Source organism: Podarcis gaigeae (assembly GCF_964106915.1).
Source record: "Podarcis gaigeae genome assembly, chromosome: 3".
In the NCBI taxonomy this organism is placed as follows: Eukaryota; Metazoa; Chordata; class Lepidosauria; order Squamata; family Lacertidae; genus Podarcis; species Podarcis gaigeae.
In genome coordinates, this window is record NC_139680.1 from 65387828 (window position 1) to 65410886 (window position 23059).

The following is a 23059-nucleotide window of genomic DNA, read 5'->3' on the forward strand; positions in this document are numbered from 1 at the left end:
ATAAATGCCTTTATAACATGAAAGCTTAAAGGCCTGGGGAAATAAAAAACATATTTGCTTGGTGCCAGAAAGATAACGGAGGATGCAACAACTGAAAAAGCCCACATCCTAGCTGCTACCTGCATTACCTTTGGAGATGGGAGGACCCTCATCTCAGCATGAGGGCAGGTTCATGGGGCTATCAAGCCTATGACTTCACGTGAAAAGAATGCCTTCAAATATTTTATATTGAAAAGTACTCCACTTTTGAGATAACTGCCATGCTAGAACACAAAGCACTACATATTCATAATATTGAAATGCTACTGCTGCTTGGTGAATAAGGAAGGTCTCCAGAGCAAAGTGTGAGACAAGGCAAAATATTTATTTTCTTACCGGCACCATGATACCCTTTATATATTGCCATTGGTTTTCTCCTGTGAATTCTCCTTGTGCCATTCGTGTTTCCCAGCACCACCTAGCATTGATTCCCATTGAATGTTTATGTAATTCGCTAAAGTTACAGAATTAGGGCACTGTTAGTGAGTGGTTCCTTAGGCTGTATGGATGGGAGATTGCCTGTTCTTGGTGGGTTTACATACTCTGAAGGAGCAGGTATGTAGCTTGGGGGTTATTTTGGATTCTTTGATGTCACCTGAGGCTCAGGTGGCTCACTTTTACTTATCATTAGTTAAAGCGTAGGCAAACAGCAGAACAAGCTTACTCTGTTTGAATATAAAAATTGAAACTGTGGATCTATGTCAAAAAGTTTTCACCCTGTTATCTGTAAATAGGTACCTATACCACTTCCCAACTAATACTATTGCATTAGTTGGGTGCATAGATTGAAGGCTAGTTTACATGCAAATACCTTGTGCAGAGAACAGAAGAGACAACTGGTGCAAGAGGTAAAAAATGAGCTGCAGTTTAAAAAACTAACTTTATTAAGGATATTGCTGTTAACTGTAATTACAAAAGTTAAAAAATAGTACTCAGTGCCCTGTTGCACTACTTTTTAATTACTTCTGGAATTGTTTGAAGACTTAAGGCAGATATCTCAAGGTAGGAAGGCTTAGCATGATCCAAATTCGAATATCCATTTCTCATATTTTTCAATGTCCGCAGCAGAGACTGACTTCGAAACTTTCTTTAAAGCCATTTCAAAATCTTCCATTGTGGTTGGCATGTGCATTTCATCTCTGGAAAGATTTCGGATTTCTTCTGGTGTCAAGCCTTCAATACGCCTTCTCATAGCCATTAGTGAAGCATCCCTGTTGGTATCCAAGATTGGACTTAATGAGAATACACAATGCCACTGGTCCTAAGTAAATAGCTAATAGTAGCTGTAAATGAACACTGACATGCTTAAAATATCAAACAGAGACCGCTTGGAAAGTTTGACCTTCAGCACACAAACGGAAACACATCTGAGGACTTCGTATTGTATTCAGTACTGCATGGCTAGGGAACCTGTGGCTCTCCAGATGTTGGGAGTCAGTCCAGCAACATCTGGAGGCATGCAGGCTCCCACTTCTACAACAGTGGATTAATAACAGTTCAGTAGATCACATAAAACTATTGCAGTAATTTGGAATCTGAGACCCAGCTTGAAACCCCAGCTTACAGAGACACCTTTTTATCATTCTTTTCTCTCTCTCTCTCTCTCTGATCATGCATGTCTTATCCTTTGTACAGTGGTATCTCAGGTTACATACGCTTCAGGTTACAGACTCCGCTAATCCAGAAATAGTATCTCGGGTTAAGAACTTTGCTTCAGGATGAGAACAGAAATCGTGCAGCAGCGGCGCAGCAGCAGCAGGAGGCCCCATTAGCTAAAGTGGTGCTTCAGGTTAAGAACAGTTTCAGGTTAAGAACAGTCCTCTGGAACGAATTAAGTACTTAACCCGAGGTACCACTGTATACTCACAGAAACTGCTACACATTTTTGGTATCTCCCTTCAGCAAAATATCACAAGAATCCAGGAAGTTGCCTTATGCAGAGTCAGAGCATTGGTCCATCCAGTTCAGCATTGTCTACACTGACTGCCAGTGGCTCACTAGGATTTCAGGTAAGGGATATTTCCAACCTAGGAATTTATGCATTCAGAGCAGATGCTTTACAGCTACAGCTCTGTCAAATATCTAAACTGCCTTCAATGGGAAGACAGGAATTTCGGTATTTCAAACAGTGACACTGGCTAGGCTAATAGATGGCAGAAGGCAAGGAGTGTGGAGTCATTTTGGAGGGGCTGATATGGGCATTACCCTCTTTATTTTGCAAGGGCTGAACGGATTCACCTACTGAGAAAAGGCACAAGTAGTGCAGTTGAGACAGGTATGGGGTTAGAGAAAGGTTTACTGAGTGAGGCAGGAAAAAAATAATGGAGAGGGAGTAGAGGGGAGGGGAAGAAATAAGAGAAGGTAACTGATGTGGATGAGGAAAAAGTGAATATGGCCAGAGAAAAAGGATAAAACAAAATGTAGAGTGGAGAGGAACAATACATGAGAGAAGTGTGCACCAAGAAGGAAAAAACTCATCGTGGCAGAAAATGGGGACTTGGGGGAAAAGGTATACAAACCTGTCATTCCCCAGGTTCAAGGAAAGCAGACAAATAGGTTGAATCTATCTGCTTTCCTTGAACTAGAGGAGAATGAAGAGGGAGAAGAATAAAGACTGCCTGGCTGGGAAATAGTTTCAGTATAATTTTTTTTACCAAAGCAGCAGTAAGCCAGGGGACAAACGGCAACATTAATGTAGTTTCATAAACAAATTTTGGATTCCAATAGAAGCCCCAATTAAATTATTATTCATTCAAATTTCTGAGTAGGTATGCTTAAAACAGGCCTTAATTATTTTAGAAGTGTTACAGTTTTAACGTACCTGCACACATTAGTAATGTCAGCCCCGGAATAACCGTCCATATTTTGTGCTATATTGGCAAGGTCAACATCATCAGCAAGTTCCAACTCTCGCAGGCTTATTCTTAGAAGTTCTTCTCTACCTTTGGCTAAGACAGAACATTTTTTTAAAAGTAGCAATATAAATAGTTTGAACCACATAGTATAGTTACTAACTTTCTCAAAATGCTGAGGCTTTCAAAAATGGGTTCCTAAACATGCACTTAGTTCTGCTTTTTTGCCACCCGAGAATCTTGTGTGCCAAAGTTTACAATCAACAATCTACCAAGGAAGGGAAGTGATTTTCACTGCAACCCAAACTGCCACCCTAATCGCAGCTCTGGAGGTTCAGGGGACTTCCCAGGGGAGAAGGGAACACTGGGCAGGAAGACTGGGAGCTGCAGAGCCTCTTCCACAGAAGGCAGCACAAACCTGGGATTCTACTTCTTGGGGGAGTATTTTCCCCGGAGGCCACTTGGAAGCACCACCCCTCTTTCCCAATACAGTCCTATACCAAATTCAGGTTCAGAATTCAAAATTCAGGATAAATAAAAAGGTTGGTTTCCCCCAAAATGGAAGTTGTTCTACCCGATGGTAAAGGAATATAAATTCTCTTCTCCAGCCGCCGTCGTAAGGCCTCATCAATATCCCATGGGAAATTAGTAGCAGCTAGTACCATAACCATTTTGGAAGGGTCATCATTTTCAGAAGCCCCTCCAACACCTAAATCAGAAGGAAAGACGAAGTTATTAGGGGAGGTCACAAAATTCTGGAAGCTATCCAAAGTTAAAGCCAATGTGAATTTTAATCACCTGCATAAAATGGCAACAGATTTGCACTGAACAATTTGAATAAAGTGTCTCTTGGCTATTGAAGCAGCTCCCCCTGCTGCTGCATTTAATTACTAAAAAAGGAAAACAGGAGCAGAACGACTAAGACACTTTGTAAAGAGGGAAAACACTTCAGAAGTCTATCCACTGGTCTGCAAAATTAAGACTGTTCAATGATTCCACAACCACGGTAATTCAGACAGTGGCTACATCCACATGATCCATGTATAGCACAAAGCTACTACTTTAAACAGTCATACATAATTTCTGATCCAAAGCAGAAATATTAGTACAGTGTTGTTACTATAATGTCACATCAAAGTTCCTCCTTTGAGCTCCACTTCTCTTTAACACAATGTGAACTGAGCATATTTACCATCCATCTGAACGAGTAATTCTGCCTTCACCCTTCGGCTGGCTTCATGCTCCTCAGAAGTTCCTCTGCGACTACAGATAGAATCAATTTCATCTATAAATATTGTTGCTGGTGCATAGAATCGAGCCTGGAGAGACAAGATGAAGGAACATCAATTAAATCACCAGAAGTACCGCTGAGCTATGTTTAACAACTTACTTCACAAAAAACATGGCATATAACCTTGAAAGTCCATACAATTACAGTTTTCCCCTCTCAAGTCAGCAACCAGACCAGATTTAGGGTGATTCGGGTAGTTCCCCTGCACAGGGTGCCAAGCCGAGGGGGTGCATCATCATCGCTATATTTATATGGGTACCTACTCAAAGGTTTTTTGGGGTGGGGGGGACAATGCCAAATTTTGCCTTTGCTCAGGGCACCATATTACTAAAGTCTACCCCTGAAGCAACAATCTTGGGTTCCCAGACACTGGACTTCAACTGCCATTCCTAGCCAGCATGGCCAAATGTTATGCATTAATCCATCATCCAGATTTCCAACTAACTTTCAAATAATATTCTGGGCAGCACGCAAGCGGGCTTTGGAGTGCTTCATAATAAATTTAAAAAATCGTCCAGTAGCACCTTAGAGACCAACTAAGTTTGTTCTGGGTATAAGCTTTCGTGTGCATGCACACTTCTTCAGATACTTTTTAATTTTTTTTGACTGCGTCAGACCGACATGGCTACCTACCTGAATTCATTCATTAAAAAAGTAATAGAAGTTATACATTAACTTGAATGGTATGAAACCAAGGGAGGTGCTACTATGCAATTCACTGCTAAGTGGCAAAGCAACCTGTAAGACTTTAATGGAGAGGGGTGGTGTGGGAATGAGGCTGGCTACACACACACACACACACACACACACACACACACACACACACCCTCTACATTTTGTGATGAAACTGCATCATGCTTGTCTGGTAAAGGAGAATAACTCATTGCAGTCAGATAGGACTGGTACTGCGTTAAGACAAAATTATGACAGTACAAGGAGTCTGGTCCACGATAGCTCAACGCTAGTCAGGCCTGCTCAACTGACCAATGTAACACAACAACCATTACATACAAACATGCATACCCTTTAGCTGCTGTACAACTAGAAGTCTGAAAAAAGCTTAAATATAAATTTCAGATGAGTAGCCAGGTTTTTGAAACACCTGTATATTCTAGAAACTATTATTCATCCAAAATATATATCAAAGAACCAACAGTGAACTCTAAAATCACCATTTCAAATAGAAGTCGAACAAGTTTTTCAGATTCTCCTCTGTATTTTGAAGTAAGTGTTGACGATGATATGTTGAAAAAGGTTGTCTTGCATTCAGTAGCTACAGCTTTTGCAAGAAGCGTTTTTCCAGTGCCAGGAGGACCAACCATCAAAACACCCTATGTAAAAGAAAGGAAGTCCAAAAAAATGTTCAGAAAGTTTCTCATTTGAGATATCTAGAACACATTTTCCATGGGAAATTGCTTTAGAACTTCCTTTTCTCCAAATGTGCTTTAATATCATGTCTAAGAAAATGGTATCCTAGCTCTGAGGATCAGAACAGCAGGCATTCTTACATAACTTGTTTACGTATCCAGATCACTACACATTGTATTCAGTGGAATTGTGATATATTATATTTTGCTCTTGGGACGCAGGTGGCGCTGTGGGTAAAGCCTCAATGCCTAGGACTTGCTGATCATATGGTCGGCAGTTCAAATCCCTGCGGCGGAGTGAGCTCCCGTCTTTCGGTCCCAGCTGCTGCCCACCTAGCAGTCCGAAAGCACCCCTAAGTGCAAGCAAATAAATACGTACCGCTTTATAGCGGGAAGGTAAACGGCATTTCCGTGTGCTGCGCTGGTGCTGGCTCGCCAGAGCAGCTTTGTCACGCTGGCCACGTGACCTGGAAGTGTCTCCGGACAGCGCTGGCCCCCGGCCTCTTAAGTGAGATGAGCGCACAAACCTAGAGTCGGACACGACTGGCCCGTACGGGCAGGGGTACCTTTACCTTTATATTTTGCTCTATTGCTAAAATGTGAGAAATTCTAGCCATATAATAATTGCATTCAGATTTTAGGTTAATACTATCTCATCATTTTCTCTTATTAAAATTGTGCCCAATCAGGACATATGAAAACATTATTAATTCAAAACTAAATTGCATGATTTTACCTTCCAGGGCCTTCTAATCCCCTTAAAGAATTCTGGCATCCACATGGGTAAAACCACCGCTTCTTTGAGCAACTTTTTAGCTTCCACTAAGTCAGCTATATCATCCCTGTTTAGGAAAAGAAATTAACAGATTATGACACACTAGAAGCAACTAATTACTGTTCCATTCAAGAGTCCCTATCACAGTCGGACGGTAACCTTGGGTTAGCTTCTAAAAGATGCATTCCTACCTGCAGCTGAAACCTTCTATGACTCTCTACAGAAGAATATCAAATAAATAGTTTCCCATTTGAATTCTATCTGCTCCCAGGTGTCAGCATTCTGTTCCAAATAAATTTGCATGATCTGTAATTCTGTTCCAGGAGAAAACTATCAATACATCAACACACTTGTTGTTTGTACAAAATGTTCTTTCACATGGAAGTCTATCATAAAGTTGTTTTTAATATAAACAGGTGTTATTTTTCATTTAAGCATTTCAGTAATATTTATCATCCCTTTAAGTAACCTGGCTTAAAATGCTCTCTGAATGCAGGCACCACATTCAGTTAAATTTTGACTTTTTAACACACCAAGTTAAAATATGATTTTATATATAAACCAAGGGTAAAAGTGATTAGAGGTGAAGCTTTATAAATACGTACATTTGTTATACAAATTATAAATATTCAAGAAGTCAAAAACCACAGAAAGGTATTTAGTGGGTGTCCCACTGCTGACAGAAAAAATATATTAGCAGACTGAGCAGGCTGGCTGTTTCCAGCAATTCCTCCCCCCCCCCCCTGCAGCCCCTCAAACCACCTCCTCCTCTAGAGAGTTTCAAAATATAAATTAAGTAACAAACAAACAATCACAACCACAACCGTTACATTCTAAGTTATGGAGAAACATTATTTTGTACAGTATGTGCCAGCCCTTTCTTTGGGCACAAGTAGCCTAATATTATTCATGTTTACTCAGCAGGGCACATTCCTCAGGATTTAGTAAGAATGAAGTGTTTCAGTATGAAGGAATTTGCTTTTAAAGTACAGGTTCATAATAGAAACAGAAACCAATCCATTGGTTGTATATGGCAAGTAAAGACCAAGGAAAGCAGGCAATTTGCTTCTCTAAGTCTGAAGAGTGTTCTCTCCCCCCCCCCTTTCAGGCACTGAACAGGCCCAAATACAGACTACACAAGCTCTAATTTTAAGATGCACAAACTCATTATCCCACCCTCACTGAAAACTGGCTCATGTAATATTCTAAGAAAAATTCTGTTGAGGCAAATTGATCATCTTTTCCAGGGATTCTTGGTATAAGTGTATATGTTATACCATTCTTGCCTTATGTATACACAAAGGAGAAAAGTGTTAATTCAGATAATTAGCAACTCTTAACAACTGTTGACTAGCCCACATTGGGACAGTAGTCATTTACACTTCAGCCACTAAAACTACATCCTGTTCATAGCAAATACAGGATGCCAACCAATGAGTGAATGGCCACTCAGCTGGCTATGTGGTAACAGGATTGCTTCTAAGCAAGGAAGTCTGTATAGCAGCATTAGTTAAGAGTATGATTATTATTCTTTCAGACCACTGATGGCGTGGTATAGCATCTAGTTGTGTACCATTATTTTGCTGTTCCTGGCTGCACAGTAGGTATGATGTAGTGATATCCCCTCTATAGAAGCCTTGTGCTAGATTCAGCTGAATGATGCAAATAAGTTGGCAGGTCACAGTGGAGCTAGGCCTGATACACTTAATTCCTTGAACGTAATATCTTGCCGTAAACTGAATGAAAAATATTATTAATGGAAGACCTACAATCTGTTGTCAGGTTAAATTTAATTTTTAACCAAGCATTGGCATTGCCCTCTTTAAAGGATTGAGCTTACACACATTGGGACAGTAGCTTCAGCCATTGGCTTCAGCCAAATTTTTTTTCCCAAGTAAAAAAAAATTACAGAGATGGGTTACACTTACCATCGAACATTGGGATTTTGGGAAATGATGTCTCTTTCCAAAGCTTCTACTAAGTCTTTGTCGTATCCAGTGCTATCAAATTTCTTTGGCTCAGATTCTGAAATGTCAGACGAGGGCTTATTCTGCATTACAAACACAGTTTGCATATCAAACCTACATTTGTTATTTTTAAATTGTCCACACAATGAATCACTATACCTGGCTTAATGCCCGCTTAATTATAATAGAATCAAGGGTCCTATAGGCAAAAGTGGGCATAGTCTACACAGCTTACAGCCGCACCAGAATAATGCAAATTCAAGATGGAAATATGGCACTGGGTGAACTATTAAAATCATCCCCAAGTGCAGGCTAGCTAATTCAGAAGTCAGCTGAGCCACGAACTGATCTAGCACCTTGTTATAATAAATAATTCCGTTACTGAATTGTGGCATTAGGTATATTTATATAGCATTTTACAATGGAAATGTTTTGTAAAAGCACCCATGGCTCCACCCAATATTATCAAAGGCTGTTTCTCAGATGGAAGGACATAGTGGAGGTCTCTGCTAGTGGAAGAGGGGGAACCATTTTTACCAACCCCATTGATCCCTTCCCCAAAGATATATTCTGGAGCGTTGAGAAGTGCTGGAGTGCCATGGTGGGTGTTGGTGAAAATGGTCCCCTTCCATTAACTGAAGCCTCTTCAGTTAATTAAAAGTTCTTCTGTGAATGGAATGACTCCATCCATTTGCAGAAACCACAGGAGAGGGGAATGCTCTTGTGCTCGAATCCTGCTTACTGGTTTCCCACAGGTAGCTATTCAGCCACTGTGAGAACAGGATACTGGACTAGATGGGCCCTCGGCCTGATTCAGCAGGGTCTTCTTATGCTCTTATGAAATACACTATAGCCTTCAGACTCCCTGAAAGGAAATTCTAATAATATTCATCTTTGTACCATTTGACAAAAACGCCACATTTAGTTTCATTAAGGCTGCAATTCTATACACATTTACCTGGAAATATGCACTACTGAATGTAATGGGGCTTCAAAATTAACATGTTTCAAACTACTCTTCCCTAAAACCTTAGACCTCCTGCCTCTTGAGAATGTTGACAGTGTATATGAGAGAGATCAAAATGGGAGAGGGGCACTTCTAAGAACTTGAAAAGCTAGCTTCACATTTTAGACACTTACTTTTTCTTCTTTCATTTTATTCTGCGGATCCTTCTTTTCCCGGCCACGGATTATTTTGCCTTTATCGTTAGAGCTTCGGGAGGAGGGACGGCTGGAGACTTTAGGCGCTGCACTCGCTCGGTTATTTTGGCTCCTGCAATCACTGCAATGAGCAGACTGACGTTTCCTGGCTCCTGGTGAACTTCTGGTTAGTTAGAAAATGTAAAAGAGAAAACTGTAATAAAGCTAAACTAAAGCAGCTTTCAACATAGGGACAAGTGCATAAGCATTTTGTTTGGACCTATGAGGATCTGAATAGTTTACATTATGGGGCAATAGATCTTAGAAATCCCCCCCCCCCCCAGGCAAGGTCTGTGCTGAGGCTTCATGTGGACTGCTCAGGTATATTTACCGGGGACAGTGCAGCATGCTTTTTCCCCGACTTAGGAACTGGAACCGGTGTGTGGGCCTCACAGACATTTTAAATGTAATGTTTTGGGCTTCCCTGATCCACTTTACACTCTCGGCGTCTCTTACCTACGTTCGGCAGGTACAGGCAGGGACCAAACTTCTCCATCATGAGCCGGTAATTCTTGCTGCGCAGCTTTCAAAGGCGTGCTGTCTAATTTAAAGCTTTCTAGTGTTTTCATGATATCCTTCACGTGCTTCGCTTCTACACTTATCTCCTGCCTAACCTGATTGAAAACATGAAAAGTATAGCTTTAACAGGTAGAAACGTGTCCCTAGGTGAGCATATGTACCTTAAAAAAATTTCTCCATTAGAAGTGCTAGAGATGTTTAACTTCAATTGTTTGCTTTGATTTTTTTTTCAATTGTTTGTTTTGATATTGTATCAGTCTTTTATTTTTATCTTTATTTTGGATGAAGGGGCCGTTTGGAAGTTTTCAAGATAAATATGTTACTTTATGGGAAGTTGACCTGGTCCACCAAAGATTCCCAAATCCTGCACCAAAATGGGGAACAAATGCACCACTACATGCTTGACTTTTCTTCAATGGATCTTACATGCAAACTTTTTTATGCTTAAAGTTCATTCCAGTCCACTTTGTACTGTTTGCAAACTTATGCGAAGTAACTTAGAAGTTTGTTTGCATGTTCCATTCCATATTAAAGGTACAGTATTACTTCTCTGTGATTGCTAATCTTAAGGATCGCCCATATGCTAGGTGCCCTTTAAGGTAGTTATTCCAGAACAGACTCCTGTAATCTAAATTTCATAGCAGGCACAGTAATGCACCACAGAAGCCCTTGCACTGATGTTTACTGCAGGCCTTTCAAGGTTACTTGGGCCACTGCAAGATATTCCAGTACAGTGGTGCCCCGCAAGACGAATGCTTCGCAAGACGGAAAACTCGCTAGACGAAAGAGTTTTCCGTTTTGGAGGTGCTTCGCAAAAGGAATTTCCTATGGGCTTGCTTCGCAAGACGAAAATGTCTTGCGAGTTCCTGCAGTTTTTCCCCCCTCCCCCCCTTTTTCTAAGCCGCTTATCCGCTAAGCCAATAAGCCGCTAAAAGCCGCTAAACCGCTAATAGCGCTAATCCGCTAAGCCGTCAATGGGCTTGCTTCGCAAGACAAAAAAACCGCTAGACGAAGAGACTCACGGAACGGATTCTTTTCGTCTTGCGAGGCACCACTGTACTAAATAAGCAAGTCATAATGATGAACTATTATTCTATTTATATCCCACTTTACATATTTATATTCCAGAGGCATATGTAGGATTTCCAGATGGCCTCCCATCCAGGCATTGATCTCAGCAAGGTTGCCGCATCATGTGCCTTTGGAACATACCTTTAGTACTGAGAAAGAATACAACTCCCAGTGTGGCAGGAGCAAATTCTCTGACAGGAAATTTCAGATGATCATTCACATGGAAGAGCCACGATATGCCAGAAAGGTCACATTTTTTGTGCATAAAGTTGTGTTTTTGAAAAACATTAAGGGAGAGCATTCATAAATGCAACTCCTCACCAGGAGTCTGAAGTGATACATTCCAGGAAGGGCTCAGATGTTCACATGATAGTGATTAATTAAGACAATTCATCAGAGCAGTAAGTTTTAGATTAATCCAGTGTTTCCCAACCTTGTGCCTCCAGATGTTTTTGGCCTACAACTCCCATCATCCCTAGCTAGCAAGACCAGTGGTCAGGGATGATGGGAGTTGTAGGCCAAAAACATCTGGAGGCACAAGGTTGGGAAACACTGGATTAATCAACTAAGGCTGCAAATCCAAACTCCACATACCTAGGAGAAAACCCCATTGAATTCAATATAGGACTTTCTTCTGAGTGGACAAGGTTTGGCTTGAACTTTAATTAAGCGCTGGCATCAGATTTTAATCAGTGCTGAGTTTATTTTTGAGGTTTTTTAATTATTAAAATAACAGGTAACTTAAAAATTAAAGGTGCCATTTTCTCTAACAATTAGTAGCAGCTTTTGTTTAGTAAGTGTAAGTTAGGAATTCACCAAGAGGAGGTTTTAGAAATGTGCATGTTTATAAAATTTAATCGATCTGTTGTAAGCAAATTATTATCGAGCAATTTTTTTAAGCTAAGGACCTTATGAATTAAGTGTAAGTAAGAACCAATCAATGGAAAAAGGATGACCCACCTGTTGCCATTTCTGCTGGAGGTATGTGTCTTTGACAGAAGAGAGGTATTTATTCATTTGGTCAAGTACTCCCTGGTAATAGACCATTGCAGAGTCATAATTTCCCAGCAGGGCATACTCACGGGCCAGCTTCACATTCTCACTTATCATGACAAGACTCATGGTCAACATAAGCTGGGGAGGAAAAAAATGCTGCAATTGGAATATACAACAGCTGGGATATAAAGAAAACCTGTTAAATGTGTAACATGGAAATGTGTAAGAATGGAAAGGTTCTCATGCTGTATTTCAATTTTTCATACATTATGTGAAATAGTCTTCGTACTACAGAACAGTTACATTTTGTCACAAAGCCATCTCTCTCAAAGACCTTTGAATCTATTGTGAACATGGCTGTTGTCAAATAGTCATGACACAAGCATTACTCAATACATAGTTCCAGCATGTTCAAACAGTTTCATCTCCAAAGAACTATACTTTAAATAATGATAGAAGTTGCATAGTCTGTAGATTTGTCATAATTTACATTAGACTAGAATAACTATAACATAAACTGAAGAATTAAATTCTATGGTATATAGCAACCAGACACATGGCTTCCCCTCCAGTCCCAGTTTCATTGCTTTGTATTATTCAAATTCAGAATCTGAAAGATTTCCCCTGCCAGTCTTAAAGCACCTGACTTGCATACAGAAGGTCCTAAATTTAATTCCTGGCATTTCCCGGTATGGCTGAGAGACACAGGTGCTATCTACACAGACATAAAAAATGTTCTGAAAATGCTTTTTTAAAAGCATTTAAAAAATACATTGAATTTTCCATAGGGTTCACCATTGCCATATAGTGTCACATCATATATTGCACTTTAAAAGTTTTATTTGCAGCTGTATAGCTGAGTCCACAGAGTGGCCAAGGGCTTTTAAAAGCAAAGAAGTACATGAGATAGGCTATGATGGGCAGAAGATGTTCCATTAAAGCCAAATAAGAAAAAAACAAAGCCATAATTCTCATACATCTCTCAGAATACATTAAATATCCTGGGCTGCTCATATGGACTTCTCCGCGACCCTTCCCCTCTGCAGGGAGGTGGGACCAATTCGGATGGTCCGCCCCCACCACTTAATGGATCCAAATGGTTTCCAGAGAGTGGTAGGGGATGCTTTATCCCATGTTGATGGCCTTTCAGCCGATTCCCTGGTGGCCCGCTGGAATGCGGAGTTAACCAGGGCTATCGACTGTCTGGCTCCGAAGCGCCCTCTCCGATTGCATGGAGCCCGGACAGCCCCGTGGTTTTCTTCGGAGCTGAGGGCGATGAAACAATCACTGAGATGACTAGAGCGTCGGTGGCAGAAAACTCAATCCGAATCTGACCGGACACAGGTTAGAGCTCAACGTCGAGCCTACCAAGTGGCGATAGCGACGGCAAAGAAGACTTTCTTCACCGCCTCTATTGCATCTGCAGAAAATAGTAGCAGGAGACTCTTTCAGGTGGTTCGCAATTTAACGGAACCACCTTTACCACCTTGTAAAGACCCCAAGATCTCCTGCAACGATTTTGCAAAGTTTTTTGCAGATAAAATCACTCATATTCAGAAGGAGCTAGACACCACTGTGGGAGCAGGGCTGGGGCGGGAGAGTGCTAGAGCTCTGTCTGGTCAAGTTGCACGGAATCAATTTCAATCCGTTACCCCCGAGGATGTGGACAGGCTGCTTGGACGCGTGAAACCAACCACCTGTCTCCTTGATCCTTGCCCATCCTGGCTAATAAAAGCAAGCCGGGAAGGGCTGGGCAATGGGCTCTGCGGGGTGGTGAATGCTTCCCTCTGTGAGGGAACATTCCCAGATCCGCTGAAAGAGGCGGTCATTAAACCGCTTCTTAAAAAACCATCTTTAGACCCGGCCTGTATGGCCAACTATCGCCCAGTCTCAAATCTTCCATTCTTGGGCAAGGTGATTGAGCGCGTGGTTGCTGAACAACTCCAGGCACGCCTGAAAGATGCGGACCATTTGGATCCCTTCCAATTGGGATTCAGGCCTCATCATGGGACTGAAACTGCCTTGGTCGCGCTGGTTGATGATCTCCGGTGAGCTAGGGACAAAGGTGAGAGCTGTTTCCTAGTTCTGCTGGATCTCTCAGCGGCCTTTGATACAATCAACCATAACATCCTTCTGTACCGTCTAGAGGGGCTGGGAGCTGGGGGCACTGTCATACAGTGGTTTCACTCCTTCCTCCTGGGCCGTGTTCAGAAAGTGGTGGTGGGGGATGAGTGTTCAGACCCCTGGGCCCTCACTTGTGGGGTGCCTCAGGGTTCCGTCCTCTCCCCCATGCTTTTTAACATCTATATGAAGCCGCTGGGAGAGATCATCAGGGGGTTTGGACTGGGTGTCCATCAATATGCAGATGATACCCAGCTCTACCTCTCTTTCAAATCAGAACCAGTGAAGGCGGTGAAGGTCCTGTGTGAGCGCCTGGAGGCGTTTGGAGGATGGATGGCGGCTAATGGATTGAAGTTGAATCCTGACAAGACAGAAGTACTGTTTTGGGGGGACAGGGGGCGGGCTGGTGTGGAGAACTCCCTGGTCCTGAATAGGGTAACTGTGTCCCTGAAGGACCAGGTGCGCAGCCTGGGAGTCATTTTGGACTCACAGCTGTCCATGGAGGCACAGGTCAATTCTGTATCCAGGGCAGCTGTCTACCAACTCCACCTGGTACGCAGGCTGAGACCCTACCTGCCCACGGACTGTCTCGCCAGAGTGGTGCAGGCTCTAGTTATCTCCCGCTTGGACTACTGCAATGGGGGTAGTCCCGCTTGGACTACTACGTGGGGCTACCTCTGAAAGTGACTCGGAAACTACAATTAATCCAGAATGCGGCAGCTAGACTGGTGACTGGGGGCGGCCGCCGAGACCACATAACACCGGTCTTGAAAGACTTACATTGGCTCCCAGTACGTTTCCGAGCACAATTCAAAGTGTTGGTGCTGACCTTTAAAGCCCTAAAAGGCCTCGGCCCAGTATACCTGAAGGAGAGTCTCCACCCCCATTGTTCTGCCCAGATGCTGAGGTCCAGCGCCGAGGGCCTTCTGGCAGTTCCCTCATTGCGAGAAGCAAAGCTACAGGGAACCAGGCAGAGGGCCTTCTCGGTAGTGGCGCCCACCCTGTGGAACGCCCTCCCATCAGATGTCAAAGCGATAAATAACTACCTGACATTCAGAAGACATCTTAAGGCAGCCCTGTTCAGGGATGTTTTTAATGTATGATATTTTAGTGTATTTTTGGTTTCTATGGAAGCCACCCAGAGTGGCTGGGGAAACCCAGCCAGATGGGCAGGGTACAAATAATAAATTATTATTATTATTATTATTATTATTATTATTTATTACAGAAATGCTATCAACAGGAGGGAGGTTGATGGAAGGAGAAGAAACACTGTAGTTGCCCAACCACATCGTGACTTCTTAATGTTCTCTCTTTTTATCACTTCAGAAGTGCTGTGTGCCTGCAATTGTATACAAGCCTATTCAGCAGCTAGCGCCATTGAGTTAGTTGGAATCTACTCCCAGCATTCCAAGAGTTCACCCTTAGAAAACCTAATGTAACTTAATGGCTCATTCATAAAAGATCATTGTTCTGGGGAGACTTAAATAAGCAGCCATAAATGTTACATTAAATGTTCTGTGCTATGTTCTAAGTAAACTAATCTGGTTATCCATGGAAGAGGGATTTAGGATAGAATTACACTTAAAAACAAATGCAGGATCATTTCTGCAGCATTTTGTGCTTAGTGGAAATGTTACTCTTTTGATTTCTGCTTGTTTGTAAGTAACACGAGATTAAAACTCAGGGAATGACTCTCACTGAAGTTGGTAAAAGCTCTCTGCTTTACCCCTTTAAAACACATTTCACTGCGTCAAGTGTTGCTATGAGATTTAGTACGCAATCCATTCAGAGCTACATGTTGAAACTAGTTATAGGTAACATTTCTGGCTACAGAACTTATATTAATAGAAACTCAAAACACGCTGACATAACTGGCAGTACGTAGTGCAGGGTGCGGCAGCAGGTTTGCAGCTTCCGCTGCCGATAACAGAGGCCCAAACTACACTGACCTGATAAACAGCTATTAGCTGTACATTCTACTGATCACCATGTAATTTTTAGAATTTTATTTTATGATATGCTATATAATTTTGATTTTTATATGTTTTGATCATTTTGTACACTGCTTTTTTAAAAAAAAAATTAAACTGTTTTAAAGTATCTTAAGTTTTAAAAAAAGTTTAACAAAATTTCACTGAAGATACCAACCACACTTAAATTAATGCTAAAATACATTGCTTTGTTTAGTATGTGGCTCTTTAATGGGATTTACTTTGTGTACAGTGCTCTCTCATTTCAAATACTCTTCCTCTGGTTTTCTCCTTGCTTACCATTACTACTGTTTCATTCAGTATTATCTACTTCCTTTCTTTTTTGCCTGCCTATGACTTTTCAGAGCACTCTTATCTCTCGTGTTTTACTGCAAAAACCGAACTGTAATATGCTTTTAAACTCTGGAATCCAAAAAAACCCAAATCTCCTTTATGACTTGCCATTACTTGCTTAATTGTTTTCATCATCTTGCTAAACTTGTAATTTCAAACTAGTTTAGTCATCAGCTCATACTAGCAAACAGGTGTATCAGGTATGAGAACCATTCTTACCCATCCTAAACACCTATGAGAAAGCTTGCTGAAATCTTGGAAGCATGTTTTCTCACACAAGTTGTACACTAAAAACTTCACAACAGTTTCCAAGACTTGCAACTTTTAACAACAGCACTAACAGAAGCTCAGCTTCCAAAGAGAAATTATGAAGCTTATACAATGCATTTCCAGTCATGACATCATACTTTAGCATTGTTTTTTATTCAAACCATCTATTTAAATTTTTTTAAAAGTGTGTGTGTGCGTGCTCTGCTGCTAAATGAATCTCTCCCAAAACAATACTTGGGCTGGATCGGGTGTGGGGACAAAGCGGGCAAGTGCCCCTGGATGGCACATTAGGGTGGCTGCAAAATTACTGGGTTCAACACACACACACATCAATGCTGAAAGGAGCGAAAGGGCAGGGAGGAGCCTCTCACTTCACTCTGGCGGAGATCCCAACATTGGGTCTGGTCTGTTGGGCTGTCAGCAGAAGGCAAACAGCAGCCAGACAATGCAAGCATGGCAGCAACAGCAGCAGCAGAGCCCAGAACCTTCCCTGCCATTTCTGCCTTGCCTTGCCTCACTGTTGCCTGGCAGCCCTTGTTCCAAGACGCAGCAGGTCCCAAGGCAGACAGATGGGCAGCCCTCCTTGTTTTCCTCTTCCTTCCACTTCACCACTACAGATGCAGCTGCACCCCCTCTGCCTCCTTGCTGGAAATGCCCAGAACAGCACCCACAGATATGCTGTAATCAAATGCCTCCTTTTTTCTCCCACCCGATCCTCAGCTTTCAGGGTACACACCCCGCCACAGGAGATGGATCCAGATAAGCGCCTCTGCCTCCTTTCCCTTCGTCACCTTCTGCTTCCTAGTACCCACTGCACCAAGCAGGGCAAGCACATGAACCCTGGGCAAAGCAAACCAGGAGAGTGGCCCCCTTGCAGGCACTCCCCTATATACTGGCCTCCCATTATGCTTTACAGTTAGTAACCTATGTGTGGATGTGTGGGGGCTAATTGGGAACACTGACAGCTTCATACCTCTAAGAAGACAGAAGTGTATGTAACTTGATTTCCTGTGTTGGATGGTCCTGGCTGCTAAACTATACATTATTATTATTATTATTATTATTATTATTATTATTATTATTTAATTTTGCTTTTAATTGAATTTTAAATCTGACAGCGCATTATAAAGGAAACTGGCAACTCATTTTGAAAGCTCCCTTTCCTTGACTTAATCCACCAACCTATATGAGGCCTTCTTCAGTGGCATAGCGTGGGTTGTCAGCACCCGGGGCGAGGCAAGTAATTTGCGCCCCCTAACCCGTGGATTTGCACCCCCTAACCCTAACCTAACCCTAACCCCCAGATGTTGCGCCCGGTGCGGCCGGCCCACCCTGCACCCCCCACGCTACGCCACTGCCTTTTTAAAGCATTTGTCTTTAGGGAGAATGGGTGGCACCCTATGACAAAAAACAAGACTTTTGCACCCTATGACAAAACTTGTAGATCCAGCACTGAACAATACTACATAAGGAGAGTGTTGCTTCTGAAATGACAGTTCAGAATTCTGCCATCTGCTAGAGTTTCACAGTTAATTTTGAAAAGTTATTTGTAAATACATAACAGGGATAGACAAAAGCATTGCTACCTTCATCCCCTCTGATATGCATGTTACTTTGTTCATTCTTTTACTCTTAAACAGGGGTAAGTCAACCTTTTTATACCTACTGCCCACTAATGTATTTTTCTTGATGGTAAAATTTCTTTACCGCCCACCAGTGCTTGTGCCGTAGAACCCCCTACCACCCACCTCGAATCCTGAAACGCCCACTAGTGGGCGGTAGGGACCAGGTTGACAACCCCTGCTCTAGAAAACCAGAGCATTATGGGCACAGTGTACCCAAAGTCAAAGTGCCACCAATATCAATTTTGAGAAAATTAAAACACTGAAATCAAGAGAAAATGCTTGTTGTTGTATTACAGCTTGCTACACTATGCTTCCGGTTCTGACCTGTTTGAAGATTATTAGGCTCCTGTACACTTATTAGAACCAGAACACTTTGTTGCCATTATTAGTTGTACATATAATAACAAAAATAAAATATGGACTAAATAACAACATTTTGATTACAATGTTTCCAGTTTTTAGAGTCTGAGTGCCTTCACTGAGAAATGTATACCCCTCTTTGCATCTTTTAAAAAACATGTTAGTCTAGTAGTAGTTGGCGAGGCAGGGCAAACCTCCCCACTGCCTCGGCTGACCCTCTCAGGAATGAGCAGTGACCCAAGTGTTGAAAGGAAAGATAAAAAGTGAAGCTTTACCTTGTTCTGCTGAGCACTACTGCCTTAGCCGCAAAAGTTATACCCAGATCCCTTGGAAAAGTGAGGAGTGTGGGTGTTCTCTCTTGGGTCTAAAAAACAAGGTGTCTAAAAACCAAGGTGACTGCTGGTTTAGGGGGACTTACACAAACCACAGCAAGAATCAAGCTCATATTCCTCCTTTCCAATTCCTGTGTAACTGGGAAGATGACCTTCCGCTGAACCAGGGATAATCAAAGAGGTGTCCACCAGATATTGCTGGACTACACCCCCGCCCCCATAACCAAATGTCAGGAGTGATGCAGCTGTAGCCCAACATCTGGAGGGCAAAAGATTGACTACTCACAAAATTTCAACATAGATGCAATAATTTTATCAAGACCAAATGCCCATTCTTGCAACCTTCAGGAGCAGACCCCGAGTAATCATTTTACATTAGCTCACTTGCAACAACAACAGTAATAATGCACAATCCTGATACTGAATTCTCCACTCCCAGGGTTTATTATCTACAGGACAAGAAAACAATGAAATATTTATTCCTATAAACACCAGCATTGTTTCTAATATTTATATACCATCTTTATTATCAAATTTCAGGGCAGCTTATATTGAACGTATTTAAGAAAGTACACAAAGCATTAATGCAACAATAACAGTGGAAACATAAAAAATATTTCACTGAAAGCTAGATGTTTAAAATAAAGGAAATGCTTGATAAAAGTGGTAGGTCTTAAACAGATACCAAAACACAAGGTTGGTACCTGCCATACTTAAGGAAAGAGGGAATTCCAAGAGCTGGAAAGATCTCCCCCTGGGTGCTTCAGGATGCATGTGTGCAGGTGATGGAATGACTAGGAGGGCCTGATATAGAGAACTCAATTAACGGACAGGATGATATGAGAGAAGGTGCTCCCTCAAGCCCCAAGTTATTCAGGGTCTTATATGTCAATAAGCACCTTGAACCTGCCCCAGTGTAACATGCTCAATGGTAGGCAGCACCATTCAGTAACTGAACCACTGAGTTAGCCGCAGGTCCTAAAGCAGCAACAAGCACAACACAGAGCACATTGCAGTAACCCAACCTGGAAGTTAATAGTGTATAAATTAGCCCTGTCCAAGAATGGCTATGGCTGGTGCACCAGTCAAAGCTAGGAAAAGGCACTCCTAGCCTCTGGGACCACCTACGCCTCCAGTAGCAATGATGGTTCAAGGTGTAACCCAGACTACACACCTGAACTTTCAGAAGGTCTGCAATGCAGTCATGCAGCAGCTGTGAAAATAGGCAACTTCCATTCTAAAGAAGAAGTTATAAAGATGCATAAAATTATGTATTGTTACAAAAGCTGGGTGCCTCCCACTCTCTGCTGAGCAGTGGCAAGAGCTCATGCACATGGGGTTCCAGGCACTGTGGCCCTTTGAAGAACGGAGACATGGTAGAAACTGTCGTGGCTTCAGTCTCCATGGGAGGAGTCCAAATCTTACAGCATGGTCATTTCAAGAGGGCATGTCCCTGCAGCAGTGAAGCCCTGGAGTCAAGGCATCTCCCTCAGCCAGCCTGCCTAAAGATGGATGCCAGTCTCTCTTCCTCCTTCTCTTTCCCAGACTCCTTTTTCCTGTCACCTCAAACACACAGTCACCCTGCCAACCTTCCAAACCCCAGTCTCTGTTCACACCTCAGGGCAGGGGGGGGGGGGAAGGACAGTTCTCTTGCACTGCCAAGTTATTTTAATTAGTGGGCCACTGTTAAAATATTGGTCAGATATCACTGGAACTCTAATTTTCCTTAGTGGCCCTGTTTTGCATAGACTAGCCCAGAAATTCCTCTGCAGTTTGCACTTCTCCTTTCACATCCCAAATCATCAAAATACTACCATTTATTAATTTCTAGGATTTGTGGGGCGAGGAGCACTCCCAAATCTATAACAGTATAGTATGGAGAACTAGCAGACAGAGAAAATTTTTCCTTCCTCTCCCATAACTTGGGAACATCCAGTGAAGTTGAATACAGGAAGATTCCGGACAGGTAAAAGAAAGGGCTTCTTCACACACAGCACGTAGTTTAACTATGGAGTTCACTCACACAAGAGGTAGCATCACCAACCTGGATAACTTTAAAAGAGGATTAGACAAATCCATGGTGAATAAAGCTTTCCATGGCTACTCGCTACAATGGCCAGGGGTTTTATTTCCACTTTCAAAGGCAGTATGTCTCTGAGCACCAGTTGCTGGGACTCACACTTCTATGGCACAGGGAAGAAAGAAGTTCCCCCCACCCCGCCAATACTCACGATGATGTCCCCACTCCGCCCCCAACCATACAAAAAGAGAGACTGACTTACTCCCAAAGCAGGTGTTGTTTACTCCGGAAAGCAGTCCAAGGAATGGCAGGACGAGTAGCCCGACAGTGACGTCTCCCGCATCACCTGAAATCCTAAGAGAACACGTAACTGGGCAAAGGGCTCTCCAGTCACCCGCGGGATGCCTCACACGGGCAGGTGCTGGGGGGCGAGAAGGGAAGGGAATGCCAAGAAAGTATCCAGCAGGAGGAGGAGACGAAACAGGGTCTGGAGCCGCAGGAAACCGGGAGCTGGGGACGCGGGCGCCTCCCCTCCAGCCTCTTTTCGGGCCTCCTGGACGAGGAGAGGCTGCCCAGCAAAGCCCATTCAAAGCCCTCCCGCCAACGCCGCTCGGGGGGCGACATCCCACTCCGGATGCTATTGGAGGGCGCAGAAGCCGCCTAAAGACGCCGAAGGAGGCGGGCGGCGAGGGAGGGGGCGCTCCGGGCTCAACGGACGGGGAAAGCGAGGCTGGCGGAAGGGGGAAGCGGACGCTCACTCACCTCTTCGGCGCGCTCAGCTCCGTAACGGCGGCGACGGCGGCAGCAGTGGCGCTAGGGCCCGACTCATCTCAGCGCCGCCTCCCGCCCACTACGCGCGGAGGCGCTGTCGCTAGCGCGCAGGCGCCAGCTCTTGCCCCGCCCCACGGCGTCCTAACGTCCCCACGCCCCGCCCACCGGGAGTTTCTTTTTTTTCTCGGGACTCTGAGTGGCGTGGGATTCTTTCCCCCTTCGTTCATTTATATTCTCTCCTCCAATCAGAACTTGCGGCGTCACTGCTGGGCGGGCTCTTCTGCCCGCTTTTTCTTTTTTACTTTCTTTGAGGCTGTCCTGCAACCTGCTGCCCAAAATATTTCTGACTCAGCACATGTGGAAGGCGTTGAGGCAGCAGGTTTGGTGTTGCCCTCTGTTTTCCTGAAATTAAAGACTATATGATTTTGAGAAGGGGTCCTCCAGATGTTTTGGTTCGTATCTTCCATTATCCCTTATCATTGGCTCTGCTGCCTGATGGGAGGTGACGTGTGGAGGGTATAGATTTCTTCTCTGGCTTAGTGGCATAGCAAAGCCAAGGAAAGACCTTTTTACCTTACCTTACTGGCAGCAGTAGGATCACGCTACACTCATAGCATTTCACAGAGCCTCATACGTTTCACAAACTGCAGTATCATAGCAATGCAACAGTCCAGAGTATCTACCAATAAGTAAACCTCACAGAGTTAAACTGGGCTTACTTTCAGGTGTGTATAGAAGAGCAGAATAAAGTGCTGTGTATTAAAAAAAAAATTAGGTTTGATTTTATAGTTTATTATATTGGTACTTTGGAATGCTACTTCATGTTACTTTAGAATAAAGACCAATAGGATAGGGTCTTATATTTGTACCTAAGTTGGGAAGAAATTACAAGTCTTATGAACTGTGGTTTTCAAAATACCTATATTTAGGGGGGGGAATTCCATTACATGGTAAGATTTATACTCTATTTGTACACTGTCCTCGGACCCCATGGCATGAAGGCAGCTTTAGAAATACAGTAAATAACAACTGGGGGCAAAATCTTAACCTCTGGATGCTCATGTCAGATGTTAGTAGGATGGTGTGCCCGCTTATCAGCTGGTGAAAAGCACCACTGGTGGGGGTGCATGGTACCAGTGGCTCCAAGTTCTGTGAG

The 23059-nt window shown here is 43.0% G+C and overlaps 1 protein-coding gene across 1 annotated transcript; it reads right to left on the bottom strand.

The window, feature by feature from the left end:
- Positions 1-900: 900 nt before the first annotated feature.
- Positions 901-22049, bottom strand: KATNA1 (katanin catalytic subunit A1). The gene is made up of 12 exons (XM_083731844.1): positions 21895-22049; positions 21395-21486; positions 12042-12215; positions 9948-10105; positions 9432-9615; positions 8253-8374; positions 6286-6391; positions 5355-5513; positions 4084-4210; positions 3466-3600; positions 2861-2987; positions 901-1250 (listed from the first exon to the last, which is right to left on the bottom strand). Exons 3-12 carry the CDS (start codon positions 12210-12212, stop codon positions 1052-1054), a joined length of 1488 nt encoding a protein of 495 aa, XP_083587970.1. The 5' UTR covers positions 12213-12215; positions 21395-21486; positions 21895-22049; the 3' UTR covers positions 901-1051.
- Positions 22050-23059: the final 1010 nt, after the last annotated feature.

What these genes read in the sequence shown, in the direction of transcription:
- KATNA1 (XM_083731844.1), bottom strand. Translation starts at nt 12,212, where the DNA reads ATGTTGACCATGAGTCTTGTCATGATAAGTGAGAATGTGAAGCTGGCC. An exon ending in CAAAATCCCAATGTTCGATG is followed by an intron (nt 6,392 to 8,252) that starts GTAAGTGTAACC and finishes TTTCCTAAACAG; the next exon opens with GGATGATATAGCTGACTTAG. An exon ending in ATTACTCGTTCAGATGGATG is followed by an intron (nt 3,601 to 4,083) that starts GTAAATATGCTC and finishes CTTCTGATTTAG; the next exon opens with GTGTTGGAGGGGCTTCTGAA.